Below are 19,211 nucleotides of genomic sequence, written 5' to 3' on the forward strand. Positions count from 1 at the left end.
AAAGTTTAGGTGGATTGTAATCCATGCATTTTTTAATATTTGAAGAGAATATTATTTATGATATTTTAGATTAAAACGATTATTTGAAAAAAACAACAACACACATTTCATCATCAACAGCAACAATTTAATACAAAACACATAATTGCGCAATTACAATACTACAGGTATATGTTGGACATTAGTTTATATACGAAGTGGCCCAACTGAAAAACTCTCAGGTCTTCTTAAAAAACCTGATAAGGGAATACAGAAAGTTTAGTAAGCCATTTAATAACACAGAGGTTATTAATTTGCACATATTGGAAATGTTTTATTTCAAACACATTATACTGGATATATCTTACCAGGTGTAACAGTATCCAAGACACATGGCCAAAGCTACGACTCCAATTGACCCTGCTGCATAAAGTGATGAAACCTTCATTAAGTAGGATGTACCTGCCAAATGATAGAAAACATCATACAACATCCATACAATACCATCTCAACAATGTCATTAAAACACAAATCTCTTCAAAACAAATGGCCTCAGATGAGAAAAGCGAACCTTACCACTAACTTTCGCCCAGATAAAACAACAGTGCTTGGAAGCCTAGAATGTTTTTTCAAATGGCACATAAAGAAGGACTTGCTGTTAGCACAAGAGTTACAAAACCATATGTAGTTATTATAAAGAGCTAATAAAAGATTATCCTAAAACTGTAATTTCCTTTACATCTATTAACCTCACATATTATTTATTTCCAGTGTTTAGCAGTGGTTCTTACCCCTCCCCAGTGACTGACAGCTCGTAATATTATGTAATAGTCTCTCCCGTTCTGTAAAGGAGCATTGTAGAAGCCTCCATAGTAGCGTCCATCGCCTACAGTGAGGTTCATCTTTTTCCAAACATCTATTAGATGGACTTGGGCAGTTATGTAAAGTCCATGGGACTTCCTCTGAATGGAGAAGTCTGGGTTCCTAGTTGAGCTGCAGTCAAAGAGAAGGAACCCGTCCAGTGGGCACACAAACACCTGGTAGAAACTGAAACCAGGAACAAAGGTGGAAATAATTGGTTTCATCATAGCCAGACAAAGGTGGCAGACCTCACCCAGTTAATATCAAGGCACAAAATGAGTCTTTAGTCAGGGAAAGGGAGGTTCACTTTGAATTACCTAATTGGATCCAGGGTGTTGGGAAATCTGCGTAGCCACAATGTGGGCAATGGGGCCTCAACTTCGCTGTATACAATTTCTGGGGCTTGAGGCTCTATAAGACAAGAAGTTATCGACACATTTTATAACTTTTAATATCAAATAGAAAATAAATAAGGCAAAAATAAATAAATATATAAGGTCAATATATTGCTCCATGTTTCACCAAAAACGTATATTTGAGTTGTAGCATACCTCTTAGGCTGGTTTTGGCTGTGAGAGTGGAGGTAAACCTGGCAGATAGTGCAGTGATGCTAAAGGTGTAGTTAGTAACAGGCAGAAGGTTCAGGCAGATCTCAGGGTGGTCTGAAATTGACCTGAGGAGCTTCTTCCTCTTGTCATGAAATGACCTTTGATAGGCTCGGAATCCCACAATTTCTACCTGTAATAGGCAGTTAAAAAAACATGGTAAAATGGTATTTTATTGTGACATACTACGTTCCGTTCCCAATAGGTGGAGACTAACAGGTAGACGGGTAGCAGTGGAAAGACACTAACAAGTAACTGCAGAAACCTGTGTAATAAGTGTGAAGTGTGTATCTGAGTGTGACCATTTGTTAATCATTTGTCAGATGATTATGGTTTTGGGGGTAGAAACTTTACCGGGTTCTGTCAGTCACAAATGTAGGCTCTGCCGTGCTCTAGTAGTACAGATATGAGGGCTACTGGAAGGTAATCATTTAGGCAGGTAGCCTTTGCATTATTGGGACTATTGTGGTCTGCATGAACCCAATTGGTACTACGGGCTGTATCAGGGAGAGGCTGAAGACCTCTGAGGACACCTGCCAACTATGTTAAGATCTCTGAAGACACCTGCCAACTATGTTAAGACCTCTGAGGACACCTGCCAACTATGTTAAGATCTCTGAAGACACCTGCCAAGGTCCTCAATGCACCTATTAAAAAGCCAGTGTTCGTCAATGTTCTTAGATGGGTCTCTGAATATATCCAGCATGATCTCATGAAACGGGAACAAGACTACTTCATTATGGAGTTATTCTGTTTTGAGTTTTTGCTCGTAGGCAGGACGGAGGACAGTGGGGCTGTGGTCAGATGTGCTTAAGTTGTGGGTGAAGGAAGGACTATGTTTGTGCATGGAGTAAAAGTGATCTAGAGTTCTGTTTCCTGTAATCACACAGTTTACATATTGGTAAACATTGTGTGAAAAAGATTTTAGTTTCCTGGCATCATAGGCAGCAACCATGATAAACTCTGGGTGTGCATTTTGTAGATTAGGTGAAGGTGTATTTATAGGTTCATTCAGTTCAGACAACACTTTTTCTTATTAAGAATATTATCATATTTAGCGATTTTTGTCAGGTAAACTTACCTGGTAATTCTCTGCATCTGCTTCATACTTGTCTGCTTTCCAACGCAAGCATTTTTCATTTAGAAAAACCAAGTCACTAATGGGGGGCTTGATTTCTGGTGAGAGATAAGAAGCAGGTTCTTAGTAATATATAGGTGTATATATACATACAGCTCCGGAAAGAATTCAGAGACCACTGCACCTTTTTCTTTCCTTTCCAAAAAAGTCAAAAAGGAAGGCTTTGAGTGAGGAACAGAAGGGTTAAAATGAAGAGACCACTGCATATTGAATGCCTCTGTTCCTCACTCAAAACCTTCCTTTTCAGGAAAGAAAAAAGTGCAGTGGTCTCTTAATTTCTTCCGGAGCTGTATATATATATATACTAAAATAAATGAACTGATCTCCATAAATACCTTCTGCATACTGAAAAGGTCTCAAAGGCCATTATAATTACAGATTTATCAACGGCATACCTCGGCATCTTATTGTGGCAGATTGCCACTTCCCATGGATGTCACACAGAGACGTGTTCCTGCCTCTCCAGCTGTGGAAACCCTCCACACAGCGATGCATCACAGCACTTACGTTCTGCCAAACCACCTCCGAATTTGCCAAAGCAGGGACTGGTCCACATTTTGCTGTGAAAACATGGTGGGATTTAGATAGAATCCTTGGAGTAATTCAAACTATCTAGATGACCATGAAACATGAGGGCATACTGTGCGGTACTCATACTAGTGTTGATTTCTTTTGTCGGGACATACTAATGATCATGATTAACCATGACACAAAAAGTATGTATATGCTCAATACAGAATACAGCATCACCCTCTTCTGGTACAAGAAGTAAATGCAGGTCTACATCTCCAACACAGACATGCAGTGGAATAGAATTGCAGTGGAACAGAAGTGCAGTGGAACAGAAGTGCAGTGGAACAGAAGTGCAGTGGAACAGAAGTGCAGTGGAATATAATTGCAGTGGAACAGAAGTGCAGTGGAATAGAATTGCAGTGGAACAGAAGTGCGATGGAACAGAAGTGCAGTGGAACAGAAGTGCAGTGGACCAGAAGTGCAGTGGAATATAATTTGCTTTGTTTTGTGATATTTTTACTGTACCTTTGCATATTATTGAAACAATTCCCCACTGTCCTGATGGTGTACACGTTGAGAGACTATTTCCACCCGCTTGGTAAAATCCCTGCTTACATATATACTCAATAACACTCCCTAGGCCAGTTCTGTTTGTCCACTGCATGTTAGCATGTGGAAGGGTTAGTGGAGGCCCGCAGTTCACCTCTGCCCATAGAAATTAAGGTTTATTTCATTAAACATAAAGATACAAAAATACTGCAGTACATGTTTAGGTTAATCTAGCAATATAACTCAAGTGTATAATAACAGAACTCATTAGTATTTTCAAAAATACATTGAGGTATCTCTGATAGGCCTTTATTATATTGCCGGTGACAGAAATGCACCTTCACATTGAAGTTTGATGTCAGTCCAAAGTCCATTTTCTCCACACTCAGTATAATTTATCCCACTTGTGTTGTAGTATCCTTCAACACACTGGTAATATACCACACTACCAATCAATGATGTCCGGTTCCATATCATCTTAGTGTTCGGTATAAACAGCGGCTCCCCACAGTCAATCTCTAGAATTGAAAATGGGGACAGTGATTTTATGAGATGTATTATTGTACAACAAATGTTGTCAATGTATATTCACCACAGTGAAATGACAAATATAATACCTTCACACAGAAAAGTTATCTGGTCCCATGCTCCATCCGCCATACAATGTGATACATTCCCCTCTCCCACATTCTTGTATCCAAAGTTACACTGATAAAACACCTCAGAACCCATATTGGTTCTCTGATCCCAGAACATTACAGAGTGAGGAAGGGCAGGAGGAGAACCACAGTCAACCTCTGCAAAGAAAATTTGAGAATGATTAAGATAAATGATTCACCAGGATATTTGTAAAGGACAAGTCATACATGTCAACTTGACGAGGGATTCTCAAGGTCATGTCTGACAGGATTTATGTAGTATGGTGTAAAGCTTTGACTGTACCTTTGCATGACAATGTTGCATTTGTCCAGTAACCATATTCTGTGCAGTAGGAATTATTCCCTCCTCCCGCTCTATAAAATCCCTCTTTACAGTAATAAAGCACAGTGCTGCCTGGGTTTGTGCTGCCATTCCACACCTGTCCAGTGTGTGGCAGTATAGGGGGATTACCACACGTTATTTCTAAGGAGGGGTTGGGGTGGTGAGCGAAGTGGCATTGATTATGTGTGATCAATTTAAATCACAAGACCCTTTTCATTTGACTTTAAACATTGTTATTTTTAGCACAGGACTCATGTCAAGACAAAATAAGTCTATTTGTCAAATATGCTTAGTGTCTATAACTGTATCAGGTGGGATGGTGAAAATGTTTACCTTTACATGATAATGTTGCATTTGTCCAGTAACCATATTCTGTGCAGTAGGAAATATTCCCTCCTCCCGCTCTATAAAATCCCTCTTTACAGTAATAAAGCACAGTGCTGCCTGGGTTTGTGCTGCCATTCCACACCTGTCCAGTGTGGGGCAGTATTGAGGGATCACCACATGTTATTTCTGAGGGTGTGGGGAGCAAGATGGCAATAATTATATGTAATATACATATAATTAATTATATGTAATTATATGTATTAATTGATTTAAAGCACAAGACACTTTTCATTTGTTTATTATAATTTAATCACTGTAAGTGTACTTAAGAAATGTCAAGTTACCTTTGCATGACAACGTTGCATTTGTCCAGTAACCATATTCTGTACAGTAGGAATTATTCCCTCCTCCCGCTCTATAAAATCCCTTTTCACAGTAATAAAGCACAGTGCTGCCTGGGTTTGTGCTGCCATTCCACACCTGTCCAGTGTGGGGCAGTATTGAGGGATCACCACATGTTATTTCTGAGGGTGTGGGGAGCAAGATGGCAATAATTATATGTAATTATATATATAATTAATTATATGTAATTATATGTATTAATTGATTTAAAGCACAAGACACTTTTCATTTGTTTATTATAATTTAATCACTGTAAGTGTACTTAAGAAATGTCAAGTTACCTTTGCATGACAACGTTGCATTTGTCCAGTAACCATATTCTGTACAGTAGGAATTATTCCCTCCTCCCGCTCTATAAAATCCCTTTTCACAGTAATAAAGCACAGTGCTGCCTGGGTTTGTGCTGCCATTCCACACCTGTCCAGTGTGGGGCAGTATTGAGGGATCACCACATGTTATTTCTGAGGGTGTGGGGAGCAAGATGGCAATAATTATATGTAATTATATATATAATTAATTATATGTAATTATATGTATTAATTGATTTAAAGCACAAGACACTTTTCATTTGTTTATTATAATTTAATCACTGTAAGTGTACTTAAGAAATGTCAAGTTACCTTTGCATGACAACGTTGCATTTGTCCAGTAACCATATTCTGTACAGTAGGAATTATTCCCTCCTCCCGCTCTATAAAATCCCTCTTTACAGTAATAAAGCACAGTGCTGCCTGGGTTTGTGCTGCCATTCCACACCTGTCCAGTGTGGGGCAGTATAGGGGGATCACTACATGTTATTTCTAAGGAGGGGTTGGGGTGGTGAGCGAAATGGCATTGATTATAAATACGATTGCCAAATGCCTTTTCATTTCACTATCAACACTTTTATTTTAACAACAGGTCCCATGTCAAGATGAAATATATCTATTTATCAATAATTCTTAGTGTCAATAAATGTAATTGTAAAAAATATTATATATACATTTTTGTCTTTTAGCAGACACTATAATCCAGAGCATCTTATATTTAAAGCATTCATATTAAAATATCCATATTAAAATAAATAAATATATATATAAATATATCTCGGTAAGTGTAGGTAAGAAATGTCAAGTTACCTTTGCATGACAACGTTACATTTGTCCAGTAACCATATTCTGTACAGTAGGAAATATTCCCTCCTCCCGCTCTATAAAATCCTTCTTTACAGTAATAGAGCACAGTGCTGCCTGGGTTTGTGCTGCCATTCCACACCTGTCCAGTGTGGGGCAGTATAGGGGGATCACCACACAATATGGCTAAAAAAAAGAAAAGCAATACAACAGTGAGTTGAACCACTCAGTGTAATCTTACAATATTCAAGCACATGGTATAGGTTAGTTACAGTTAGGTGTGAAGTAAAAATGTTGAGAGGAATAATTTACCTTCACATAGTAAAGCTGACTTGTCCCACTGTCCATCAGCATTACAATGTGATACATTCCCCTCTCCCACATTCTTATATCCAAAGTTACACTGATAAAACACCTCAGAACCCATATTGGTTCTCTGATCCCAGAACATTACAGAGTGAGGGAGGGCAGGAGGAGAACCACAGTCAACCTCTGGGAGGCAAATCAATGACAAGAATTGAAAGGAACCATTACTAGATGCAGCATCCAATGTTAAATAAGTGAATGAATACAAAATCACAACCAAAACACATTTTGTTTACCTTCACAAAGAAGACTTGGGCCCTTCCACACACCTTCTGTCCCACAAATGGCAAAGTTGTCCCCACTGTTCCTGAGGAATCCCTCAGCGCAGGCAAACTTAGCTATGCTACCATATCGTGTTCCTGTGGCTGACAGCCTGACTGCATTCTCAGCCAAGGGTGGCTGCCCACAATCAATGGCTACATATGGAGAAAAGGAACATTGGTGTTATAACACTTTACCTACACATTGGCTGAAGTACAGCACAGGGAAAGCAGATAATTAAATAATAAATCCATCTAAATAATAAATAAAATAATAAATAGCTTTCTGATTATTAAAATAATTAGAATAGTTACTCAAATGTGACAAACTCAAGGTTTTACAACACTGATCCCAAGTGGTTTGCGTTCGTTACCTTTGCACACGGCCTGATCCTGGTGAGGGTGGAAGGGCTCAGCTCCATTTTGAACCCGGTATCCTACTTGGCAGTGGCAGTGAAAATTCCCTGGGATGTTCGTACACTGACCCCCCTCACCACAAATGCCTTGTATCCTACACTCATCAATGTCTAAATTATCCAACAAGAAAGTGATTCATGTTACTTTAGGCACCAACATGTGTTAAAATCAATTTCCAGAAACGTTGAAGAAATTCTTTGGCCTTATATTGATATTGATTCATATTCCAAAGCCACTGAAGGGCTGTAACATACCCTGACAGTGGGTGCCATCATTGGGGATGAATATGGCCATGCTATTAGAAGGGCTGTAACATACCCTGAGAGTGGGTGCCATCATTGGGGATGAATATGGCCATGCTATTTGAAGGGCTGTAACATACCCTGACAGTGGGTGCCATCATTGGGGATGAATATGGCCATGCTATTAGAAGGGCTGTAACATACCCTGACAGTGGGTGCCATCATTGGGTATGAATATGGCCATGCTATTAGAAGGGCTGTAACATACCCGGACAGTGGGTGCCATCATTGGGGATGAATATGGCCATGCTATTAGAAGGGCTGTAACGTACCCTGACAGTGGGTGCCATCATTGGGGATGAATATGGCCATGCTATTAGAAGGGCTGTAACATACCCTGACAGTGGGTGCCATCATTGGGGATGAATATGGCCATGCTATTAGAAGGGCTGTAACATACCCTGACAGTGGGTGCCATCATTGGGTATAAATATGGCCATGCTATTAGAAGGGCTGTAACATACCCGGACAGTGGGTGCCATCATTGGGGATGAATATGGCCATGCTATTAGAAGGGCTGTAACGTACCCTGACAGTGGGTGCCATCATTGGGGATGAATATGGCCATGCTATTAGAAGGGCTGTAACATACCCTGACAGTGGGTGCCATCATTGGGGATGAATATGGCCATGCTATTAGAAGGGCTGTAACATACCCTGACAGTGGGTGCCATCATTGGGGATGAATATGGCCATGCTATTAGAAGGGCTATATCCTGTCAGGCAAGTGCAGTAATAGCTTCCATAGGTGTTATGGCAGGCGGTGTTCTTCCCACAGATCTTACTGGTTCCCATTTGGCATTCATCCTTGTCTGTAAAAGAAATGTGTACACTTACTTGGCCTTTAATTTTTGATGTTCAGAACAAGATTGTTTAAATGATTTTGTTTCCTGGCTTGTTCTACATGGCGTCCAAAAAAATGAATCGGGAGAAATCTCAGAAGAAATATTAGATGGCTCTAATCTTTGGGCCCTCTACTGTGGAAATCATTGCATGTGCTCAGGAGCACTTCCAAAAACCACTGTCTGTGAAGAGAGTTTGTTACTGTATCCACATGCAAGTTAAAACTCTACCATGCAAAGAATAAAACAGATCTAAACCAGATCCAGTAACACTGCCGTGCTCTCTGGGTCCAAGCTCATGTAAGATGAACTGAGGTGAAATGGAAAACTGTCCTGTGGTCTGACAAATCAAAATGTAAAATTATTTTTGTAAATCATTGACGCCACATCCTACACTCTAAAGAGGAAAGGGACCATCCGGCTTGTAACCAGCACACAGTTCAAAAGCCAACATCTGTGGTAGTATAGTGGTGCATTTGTGCACTTGGAATGTGTGACTTGCACATCTGGCATGAATAATAAAGCTTTTGGAGCGATATATGCTGCCATCCAGACAATGTATTTGTTTCTGCAAGACAATGCCAAACCACATTCTGCACAAATTACAACAGTATGGCTCCGTAGGTAAAGAGTCCAGGAGCTAAACTGGCCTGCTTGCAGACCCGTTGAAAACATTTGGCACATTATGAAATTAAAAATAGGACACAGGAGACCCTGAACTGTTGAATACATGTAATCCTACATTAAACAACAATAGGAATACATTTCACTTTCAGAACAACAGCAATGGATCATCCCAGTTCCCAAGCGCTTACATCAATAACATTTCTTTGGTTAAATATTTGGTATGCTGTCTTAGTATTATTTTCAATTAAATGATTTGCACATCATTGCATTCTGTTTTTATTAGCATTTTACATAGTGGCCCAACTTTTTTGGAAATGGGGTTGTAGTTAAAAGTATATAACTAGGCAAGTACTGAATACAAATGTTATGTACTTTCAAAATCCAGTTAGGAGTAACGTAAGTGGGGAAAATTATTTAGATTAACTACTGAGTAAATGTTAATATAACTGATAAAAGCTATCTAACTAAAATCAAACATTTTAATATTGAGTTTATACCTGGAGCTACATACCTTGACAGTAGGTTCTTCCATTACCCAGAAAACCATACATGCAGTTGCAGACCTTGCCAGTACCATCAACCTTCTCCTCACAGGTGGCATTAGGATGACAGGTGGCACAAACATCCAATGTTTGACCAATCACTTGCATTTCGTAGATAAAAAAATATAAATAATAAAGTAAACACACAAAAGGCACTAAATTCACAAACATACTGTACATGATTTTACATTCAAATACAAACATTATGATTGTGTAAACTCACCCATAAATTATTTATGTAGTGTAAAAAGCAGTGTGAAAACACAAATGGCATATCAAGATACTGTCAAGATACCAATAATATAACTTTAAAGATACCAATAAAATGGATTGGTCTTGATGCACTCACCTGGTATTACATTAATAAGAGAGACCAAGCTCACAAGTGCTATTTTCCAATACATCCTCTCAAATCATGTAATTCTCTCTTAGACATTCCAGAGACATATCGTTTTCATTTACATGTTGTTTCCGTTCTGCAGACCCTGTGGAGCTGAGCGGTTTTGATAAACAGGATTGAGAGAAGGGTATCAGAGGCTACAATGAAATCCAACCGTCGCCATGTCTCTGAGGTTGACACTGGTGGTTTGGGGACATGTCTGTCATCATCATCATTTTTGACATATTCAGTTATCCTTCATGTACAATGATGTACTCCACGCTTTGGAAAACATCTGAAACACATTTGCAAATTGTAGAATAACACTGATAAGCTCTGTACATACACTGATAAGAGCTGTGGGCTTAATTCTGAACATATAACATTAGAATAAAACTCTAAACCTACAGCGTATGTCTTATGTTTCACTGGAACCCATGGGTGCTTCTTAGAAGGGTCATGAACAATTGGTGATATACAAATAATACAAATAAATGAATCATCTTGAAGTGCTTACTTCCATGTACATCCTACCGTTTCCTGAAGGAATATCCAGTGGGTTTCTGAGACCATCACAATGGCAATCTTCACTTGGTGCCCTGCGTCACATACAAGGGGGGACAAGTTGTTAAAAGGAGTAAGTCTGAGAATAGCCATCCACTGCTGAGTTTCCAGTTGGTCCTTGGGTATAAACTTAGCCTGGTGTGGTGTGGAAGGGAGAGATAAGTCCACCACACTGCTATCGCCTCGCCCACTGTGACTCAGGGGGTCTCCCTCGATCAGTCCTCGGTGAAACCCCACCTCACACCCTCTGCCTGCTGGAGAGGCCTGATTAACCTCGGCAACTCTTCCTACCATTAGATATCCTCCACCAGGGCCAAACAGGAGGATGTGAAAAGCAACATACTCTGAGAAGATAGATAAATATTGCTTTGACAGGGGTGTGGTGGTGTGCTTCCGGTGAACACAGCGGGGGAATGTTTACACCCTCTTAAAAAGCCAGTTGATTACCACCATCTGCAGGTATGTACACTCAGTACTGGTGGATACTGGCAAACTGGTTCAGGAGGAGGGTGAGAAGTGTTGTTAAACTTGTCGTTAAACTATGGGTGACTCTCCTCAAAACGATCCACTCGACCCCAAGTTGTCATGCTTCAAGACAATCACCAAACTGTGACCACCCTCCTCTGTGTCACTGAGGCTCTTCACGTTGGCTGAGCTGCCTTCCACTCCTCTGTTCTCATCCTCCAAGATCTATCAGCCGCCTGTTACACTGGAGACCGTGACATCCTCCTCTCCACCCTCTCAGGACTGGAGTCTCAGGCTCTGCACACTCTTGGATTGAATGTGACGTGGCAGGCCGCTTTGTGGGCTATCACTACTGGGCTCAATTCTGGGCCGTCTCCTCTTCTCTATGTACATCAGATCACTTGGCTCAATCATATCCTTGTATTGTCTCTCCTATCATTGCTATCCAAATGGCAGTCAGCTATTTGGATTCTTCCCCCGTCCGACATGCAAGGTGCTGATGCACATCTGTGTTCTTGGCTGACATCTCTGCTTGGATGTCGGCCCAGAGTCTCAAACTCAACCTCGACAAGACAGCTGGTTTTCATGCAGGGGAAGGCATGGGACAAAAAGGTAACTCACTGAATGAAACAAAATCACTAAAACGTTTTCGGTGTAAATCACGCTTGTTAAACAATGAAAGAGTCAACAAATGTACCTGCAAAAGATCAGAGAACAATTCAAACATAGACCTAGTATCTGACTTTTGGTTACATGGTTAATGAAAATTAATAGTAGGTCTTTGGTGTCCCTTTCAGACATTGCAGTATAATTGATGTTGTTTTATTAAATAATTTTATGTTATACCAATAATTCATATTCTATAGATTTTTCACATTTGGCAGATTCTCTGATCCTACAATGGGAGCATACATTTTCATACATTTACTTTACTAATACATTTTCTACTTTACTCACAAAACCTGTTGTCATGACTACTGCAGACTGTAGACTGCTAACAATAGTTGTCTTGCTGAAAGCATGTATTGCTTTGAAAGTTTAACTATTAACTAACTAGCAGATACGTATGACAAATTATTTGAGTTCAAGTGAACATTGCGTCAGGACATTGAAATCACAGGTGGGTTCTGTACTACGCCTGAGGTAGAACTTACAGAAATCATAAACATTTTGAATTAGATTACTATCATATAATTTTGGGCCCATTTACAAATAGGACCCTTTTTTGCAGGAAGTGCAACCCTGTTTCCAAAAACGTTTGGGCGCTGCGTAAAACTTAAACTTAAAAACCAAATGCAATGATATCCAAATCATTTAAATAGTACAAAGACAATAAATCAAATGTTGAAACAGATGGCAGTACATGGTGTAGTAATGTTGTCAGCCCACAGATGGCAGTACACGGTGTAGTAATGTTGTCAGCCCACAGATGGCAGTACATGGTGTAGTAATGTTGTCAGCCCACAGATGGCAGTACATGGTGTAGTAATGTTGCAAGCCCACAGATGGCAGTACATGGTGTAGTAATGTTGTCAGCCCACAGATGGCAGTACATGGTGTAGTAATGTTGTTAGCCCACAGGTGGCAGTACATGGTGTAGTAATGTTGTTAGCCCACAGGTGGCAGTACATGGTGTAGTAATGTTGTTAGCCCACAGATGGCAGTACATGGTGTAGTAATGTTGTCAGCCCACAGATGGCAGTACATGGTGTAGTAATGTTGTCAGCCCACAGATGGCAGTACATGGTGTAGTAATGTTGTTAGCTCACAGATGGCAGTACATGGTGTAGTAATGTTGTTAGCCCACAGATGGCAGTACATGGTGTAGTAATGTTGTTAGCCCACAGATGGCAGTACATGGTGTAGTAATGTTGTTAGCCCACAGATGGCAGTACATGGTGTAGTAATGTTGTTAGCCCACAGATGGCAGTACATGGTGTAGTAATGTTGTCAGCCCACAGATGGCAGTACATGGTGCCCATCAGCCCATCTACTGTTCTATTGTCTTTGGGCTCAATGACGTCGGGGGGGGTGTTGTACAGGGTAAAAGGTATCTTGAGGAAGGAAGGCTGTCACTAAATTTTCCAACGCCATGCCATACCCTGTGGTCAGCCCTTGATTGTAGCTCCCACAACAGCACACAGCAACACCAACACAGCAATGCAATGACAACACACATCAATGGCCACTGAGTCAACACGCAAAGGTACATCAATACACAACAATGTAGGACCAACATAGCAATGCAACACCAAACCAGCAACATAACATCCTCTTTAGGTTTCTTCCTATATTTCAGCCACAGGGAGTTTTTCCTAGCCACTGAAATTCAACACTGTTGTTGTTTGCTCCTTGGGGTTTCAGGCTGGATGTTTTGTAAAAGCACTTTGTGACAACTGCTGTTGTGAAAATGGCTTTATAAATGAACGTGATTGATTGATTTCTCAGTTTCAACATTTGATATGTTGTCTTTGTACTATTTTCAATTATATAAAGGGATTCAATGCCTTCTGCTTTCATCACTGCCTTCTGCTTTCATTTGCATTTTACGCAGCGTCCCAACCTTTTTGGATACAGTGTGGTACATTTTAAGATTCTTAGTTGTCCTTCAGGGTCCCTGATGATGCTGCACGCCCTGTGCAGACACTGCTTGCGCTGGGGGTCTACGGTGGCTGTGGGCTGGGTACCAGTAATGTGCTGGGGGTCTACGGTGGCTGTGGGCTGGGTACCAGTAATGTGCTGGGGGTCTACGGTGGCTGTGGGCTGGGTACCAGTGATGTGCTAGGCGGTTTTCACAACCCACTGCAGAGTTTTTTTATGGTCTAACACTATCAACTGTTAAACGTTATTTTTATGGTGTTAACCTCAATCGGCGTCACTGTATCTTCCCTCTCTGTGCCTCATTAAAATGTGGTTTTTACAATCGTGAGAAGGTCATTTTTCAAAAATATGACTCTGAGTTTCCTTAAAATGTATTATGATATCTAAAGGACAACTAAGAATCTTAAAAATTACAAAACCGTATCCAAAAAGGTTGGGACACTGTGTAAAATGCAAATGAAAGCAGAAAGCAATGATGTGCAAATCATTGAAACCCTTTATATAATTGAAAATAGTACAAAGACAACATATCTAATGTTGATACTGAGAAATGTTACCCTTTGTGGAAATACATGCCCGTTTTGAAGGGGATACAATAAGTTTCACAAAAGTTAGGTCAGGGGCATGTTTTCCACTGTGTTGCATCACCTCCTCTTTTAGCAATACTCTGTAAGCATTTGGGAACTGAGGAGACCAATTGTTGTAGTTTTGAAAGTGAAATGTTTTCCCATTCTTGCTTGATATAGGATTTCAGCTGCTCAGCAGTACAGGGTCTCCTTACTCGTATTTTTCATTTCATAATGTGCCAAATTATTTTAATGGGTGAAAGGTCTAGATAGCAGGCAGGCCAGTGTAGCACCCAAACTCTTTTATTATGGAGCCATGCTGTTGTAACACATGCATAATGTGGTTTGGCATTTTCTAGCTGAAATAAGCACAGTCTTCACTGAAAAATATGTTTTCAGGATGGCATCATAAGTTGCTCCAAAACCTGTATATATATTTTCAGCATTAATGGTGCCTTCACAGATGTGAAAGATGTCACGTGCACTAATACAGCCCCAAATCATATCCAGATGCTGGCTTTTGAACTGTGCACTGTGTGGAATCTAAGCATTAATAATTAAGTATTCACACAGTATTAAGACAATAAAAATGTATGTTAATTGGAAGTGAATGTGCCTAGATAATGAGAACAACAGAAACCCCTCTTTTTAGATTATCTCTCTGTAGGTTGCACTCTGATTACCCCAGTAATGTTCACATTGACCATTTGGCATGGGGGTTACTGTCTTGGAAACGTGATCTTTGCTAGGTAGACACACCCTTCAATGTATATATCAGCTTGTAACCAGCATTACAGTGAAAATATTTTGGACATTCATTGAAAAGGACAACGCTGCTGCTTTATTTCAATAAGTACTGATGTATTTTCAACCTTGATTTGTGCGGGTTCTCTATTATCTAACCACTGCACTGTAACTGCTCAAATCTATCAGTTGGTGCTGTGATGGTTGGACTTTTGATTCTACCGGAAAACTACAGTTTTAGCTGGAGATCCTGAGACACTGAAGCTGACTGCACACACCCGCAAGGAAGTTGGCTCGTGAACAGCTGATCAGTTGGAGAGTCGAAGACCTACACCCTTTAATGACCAAATCAAGTAGTGCTATACCTTAGGTAGCCTATGGAGACTTAATTAGCCCCTGACTAGGCCATGATTAATATTGTGAAAATCTCTAGGGGTGGATAAATTGGAGAGAAGCGCTAAACTGTATTTCGTTGACAATGCTAATTGTTTTAAGCGGTTATACAGGGATACTGTACAAGTAAAATATAACGCCGCCCATTTGTACAAAATACAACAGGAGGAGGACTGCAGTCTCTGGCATGATGCGTTCATGTTTAAATATCATGGTGCGAATAGGACACCATCAAGGACGAAAAGGATCATTAACAACAGTGGTAAATGTAGTAAATGTATAGTGTCAGATTGGGGATTTATGACCCTGGTGGGCGGGGCTTAAAGATTGATTTGACAGGTGGGCGGGACATCCAGTTTGCAGGGTGGGACTTCCGGTGTGACGTATGGACTTCCTGTATTACCTGTGTTTGGGCGGAACTTCTGGAATTATGTATGCATGTCCAGTGACCATGTAATTTATGATTACATAATCTCTTTTGTTTGTATTTACAATGATGACTGGGATAATACTCGTGTTTTAAAACTAATGCCTGATTTAAATTCTAAAATGGTAAATTGACTAATGAACCAATAGGGTATTGAGGTAGGACTTCTTGAAATACTGGCCTCTCAATCAAATGTTGACATTCTCATTATATCTGAATCCTGGTTGTGTGATTCTGTGCCGGATTCAGATGCTCAACTTTCTGGGTACAATATTTATCGAGTGGATAGAGTGGGCAGATGTGGTGGCATCGCTAATTATGTAAATTGCTGCTTTAATGTCTCTGTATCTTTGTCAACTTCTGTCCCGAAGCAATTTGAATGCCTAGTGCTGACAGTTCTGTTTGGTAATAACACTCATTTAACTTTAGCAGGGGTGTATCACCCCGCCCCCCTCAGTTCCTCCTTAAGCAATCTGTCTGATGCACTGTCTATTTATGACTTTCTTTCTGATTGGTGTTTACCAGTGACTGATAAATTAAAAGACATTTGTACAGAGCTTAATCTAACTCATCTTATAACTAAACCAACCCGTCCCAACATTTACAACCCTGAAAAGTCTACACTGCTGGACATCATTCAATTAAGTCATAAATACACAGCCAGTGGGGTTTTTGCAAATGATACCAGTGACCACTGTCCTACTACTTGTATTAGAAACTCCAGGATTTACCCTGAACCCCATTTAATAGAGAAATTATAAACACTTCCCTCAGCAAGCTTTTATCTCTGATCTATATACAGTGGGGCAAAAAAGTATTTAGTCAGCCACCAATTGTGCAAGTTCTCCCACTTCAAAAGATCTCACAGACCTGTAACTTCTTCTTTAAGAGGCTCCTCTGTCCTCCACTCGTTACCTTTTCTAATAATTGCGCCAACAGTTGTTGCCTTCTCACCAAGCTGCTTGCCTATTGTCCTGTAGCCCATCCCAGCCTTGTGCAGGTCTACAGTTTTGTCCCTGATGTCCTTACACAGCTCTCTGGTCTTGGCCTTTGTGGAGAGGTTGGAGTCTGTTTGATTGAGTGTGTGGACAGGTGTCTTTCATACAGGTAACAAGTTCAAACAGGTGCAGTTAATACAGGTAATGAGTGGCGAACAGGAGGGCTTCTTAAAGAAAAACTAACAGGTCTGTGAGAGCCAGAATTCTTACTGGTTGGTAGGTGATCAAATACTTTTATTTAAAAATCATACAATGTGATTTTCTGGATTTTTGTTTTGTTCTCTCACAGTTGAAGTGTACCTATGATAAAAATTACAGACCTCTACATGCTTTGTAAGTAGGAAAACCTGCAAAATCGGCAGTGTATCAAATACTTGTTCTCCCCACTGTATGTGTCAGAATGGGATGTGTCAATTGTGTCTTGTTTACATTCATTTTCATTCTAAGAAAAATTAGACCTCACTGGTCAGTTAATTTATAGTTTTGTCTTAGTCATTTGTAACAAGTGTATGTGCCTTTTTTCATTCAGAATTTAATCGTACTTTAATCAAACATTTTATCAAACATGTTAATTATTCTTGTTTTGTGTTGACAAGGGGTGAGTGTGGAATCTGAGCATTAATAAATACAATATGAATGTACGTTTCATTTGTAAAAGAATGTGCCTACATAATGAGAACAACAGAAACGTGCGTGTGTGCGTGCATGTGTACTGACTTGTTGCCTCACTCAAGACAACTACCACATCCTTTCAGTATAAACAGTGTTATGTCAGAGAGAAACCTCAGCTTTCTTCAAACCAACACCAGAATAGTATTAAGCAGTATCTCTGCATCAGGACCCTATGAAGGACCAGTTTTATAGAAATTTGTTTAACTGATGTATTAGTGAATTTCCAAGAATTACTGTTTTAATAGTGAGATGGTTGTGAGTCAGTGTTTTTAGACAGGATGGGGAATGCCAGGTGTGAAGAGAGGTTTTTGTTCAGTTATTGTGGCACACATTCTTGCATGTTATCTGTACACCAGAGGGTCCTCTGACCATTTGCTCATCTTCCTAACTTTTTAGGATGTCTGTTCGTAAACACGACAGGGGACAGGAAGGGATAAAGGAACACATGTTGTCTTTATAACAGGAATATGCAGATTTCTACTCCCACCTGTTAGGTGTCTAAGTGCTGATGTAGTGAGTGGTAAATGGGAGAGTGGTTGTAGGGGTTACCACTAGAAGGTCACCAGGGGTCGGCTAGGGAAATGAGTGCAAGGGAACGTAACCTTAGTGATAAATAAAAATATAAATGTTTAAATAATCTGACTCCATATTGTTTGTATACATACATGAACCTCAATGACCATGATATGCTGGAACTTCTTAGAAAAGGTAGCTAATCTTTCACAAGCCAAACATTTCAAAGATTGTATGTTTCACGGCCTACGTTATCCTCAATGCTCCTCATCAGTCAAGTCCAGAAGACAAGGGACAGTGTAGCAACATGAGGGTCACTTAGATTAACGTACGTGAATGTGCCTATGTCAGTGCTCATAAGCGCCTGTAATGTGTAGGTTGTTTTTATCAATCAAATTTATTTATAATGCCCTTTTTACAACAGCAGTTTAGAGACACCTGGCCTGACACACGGCTTAACTCAAACCTTACAGTAAAATGACGTGTGATCCTGGCTCTAAAAGAAAGTTGATTACACCCAATGACTCAGGGATGCCTCAAAGGTCATGTGTTCCTGGGTCTAACAGAAAGTTAATATGCCCAATGACTCAGGGATGCCTCAAAGGTCATGTGTTCCTGGGTTTTACCAAACTGCTTAGAAGATTCCAGGACTCAGGGACTCAAAGTCTGGTCGCTTAGACTTACTAATGTGTGTGTAATTACCAGCAGCCCTACGAGTTGAGTATGGAGATGAACGAGGAATGTCATAGTAATCTATTTTCCAAAGTAACACAATTTATACTAATCAAGTAATAAAGTTACAATACAAAATATAGTTACATACCAACACCATTCAATGTCTCCCTTATTAGCCTAACAGTCTACCAATTATACCATAATTATTAAGACATTATAGCACAGAGATGTGCTAGGAACTTCCGTTAAAGATAAATTCCTGAATATGACTACAATACAATTTGTCGAGAGGTCCCGAGGACAAACTCCAATACCTTTTGGAGACATGGCTATTAATCCTAAAATCAGACATATTTAAAACACTCCCCCAAATAGTAATAAGCATTACTTT

The 19,211-nt window shown here is 40.0% G+C and overlaps 1 protein-coding gene across 13 annotated transcripts; it reads right to left on the reverse strand.

Moving 5' to 3' along the window:
- Window positions 1–111: 111 nt before the first annotated feature.
- Window positions 112–11,073, reverse strand: susd1 (sushi domain containing 1). 13 transcript variants are annotated; one of them, XM_034296220.1, is made up of 24 exons: window positions 10,737–11,073; window positions 10,286–10,316; window positions 9,793–9,924; window positions 8,469–8,624; window positions 7,468–7,620; window positions 7,070–7,249; window positions 6,780–6,959; window positions 6,474–6,653; window positions 5,976–6,155; window positions 5,637–5,816; window positions 5,298–5,477; window positions 4,960–5,139; window positions 4,588–4,767; window positions 4,263–4,442; window positions 3,984–4,163; window positions 3,622–3,801; window positions 2,979–3,143; window positions 2,527–2,621; window positions 1,392–1,578; window positions 1,158–1,251; window positions 771–1,026; window positions 556–595; window positions 348–441; window positions 112–236 (listed from the first exon to the last, which is right to left on the reverse strand). In XM_034296220.1, exons 1-24 carry the CDS (start codon window positions 11,058–11,060, stop codon window positions 218–220), a joined length of 3,726 nt encoding a protein of 1,241 aa, XP_034152111.1. In that variant the 5' UTR covers window positions 11,061–11,073; the 3' UTR covers window positions 112–217. The 13 variants fall into 13 exon arrangements, with proteins under 13 accessions (XP_034152111.1, XP_034152117.1, XP_034152120.1 ...); XM_034296226.1 differs by having other exon boundaries at window positions 10,173–10,497; window positions 10,737–10,827; XM_034296229.1 differs by having other exon boundaries at window positions 10,720–10,824.
- Window positions 11,074–19,211: the final 8,138 nt, after the last annotated feature.

The sequence above is a fragment of the Esox lucius genome, chromosome 13 (genome assembly GCF_011004845.1).
Source record: "Esox lucius isolate fEsoLuc1 chromosome 13, fEsoLuc1.pri, whole genome shotgun sequence".
Classification (NCBI taxonomy): Eukaryota; Metazoa; Chordata; class Actinopteri; order Esociformes; family Esocidae; genus Esox; species Esox lucius.

Excerpts from the sequence above, each read along its gene's own strand:
- susd1 (XM_034296220.1), bottom strand. The coding sequence starts at position 11,060 with ATGGTAGGAAGAGTTGCCGAGGTTAATCAGGCCTCTCCAGCAGGCAGA. Across the intron at positions 7,621-8,468 it reads TGATGGCACCCACTGTCAGG|ACATTGATGAGTGTAGGATA; the intron begins GTATGTTACAGC and ends TGGATAATTTAG. Across the intron at positions 6,156-6,473 it reads TGTAACGTTGTCATGCAAAG|AAATAACATGTAGTGATCCC; the intron begins GTAACTTGACAT and ends ACCCCTCCTTAG.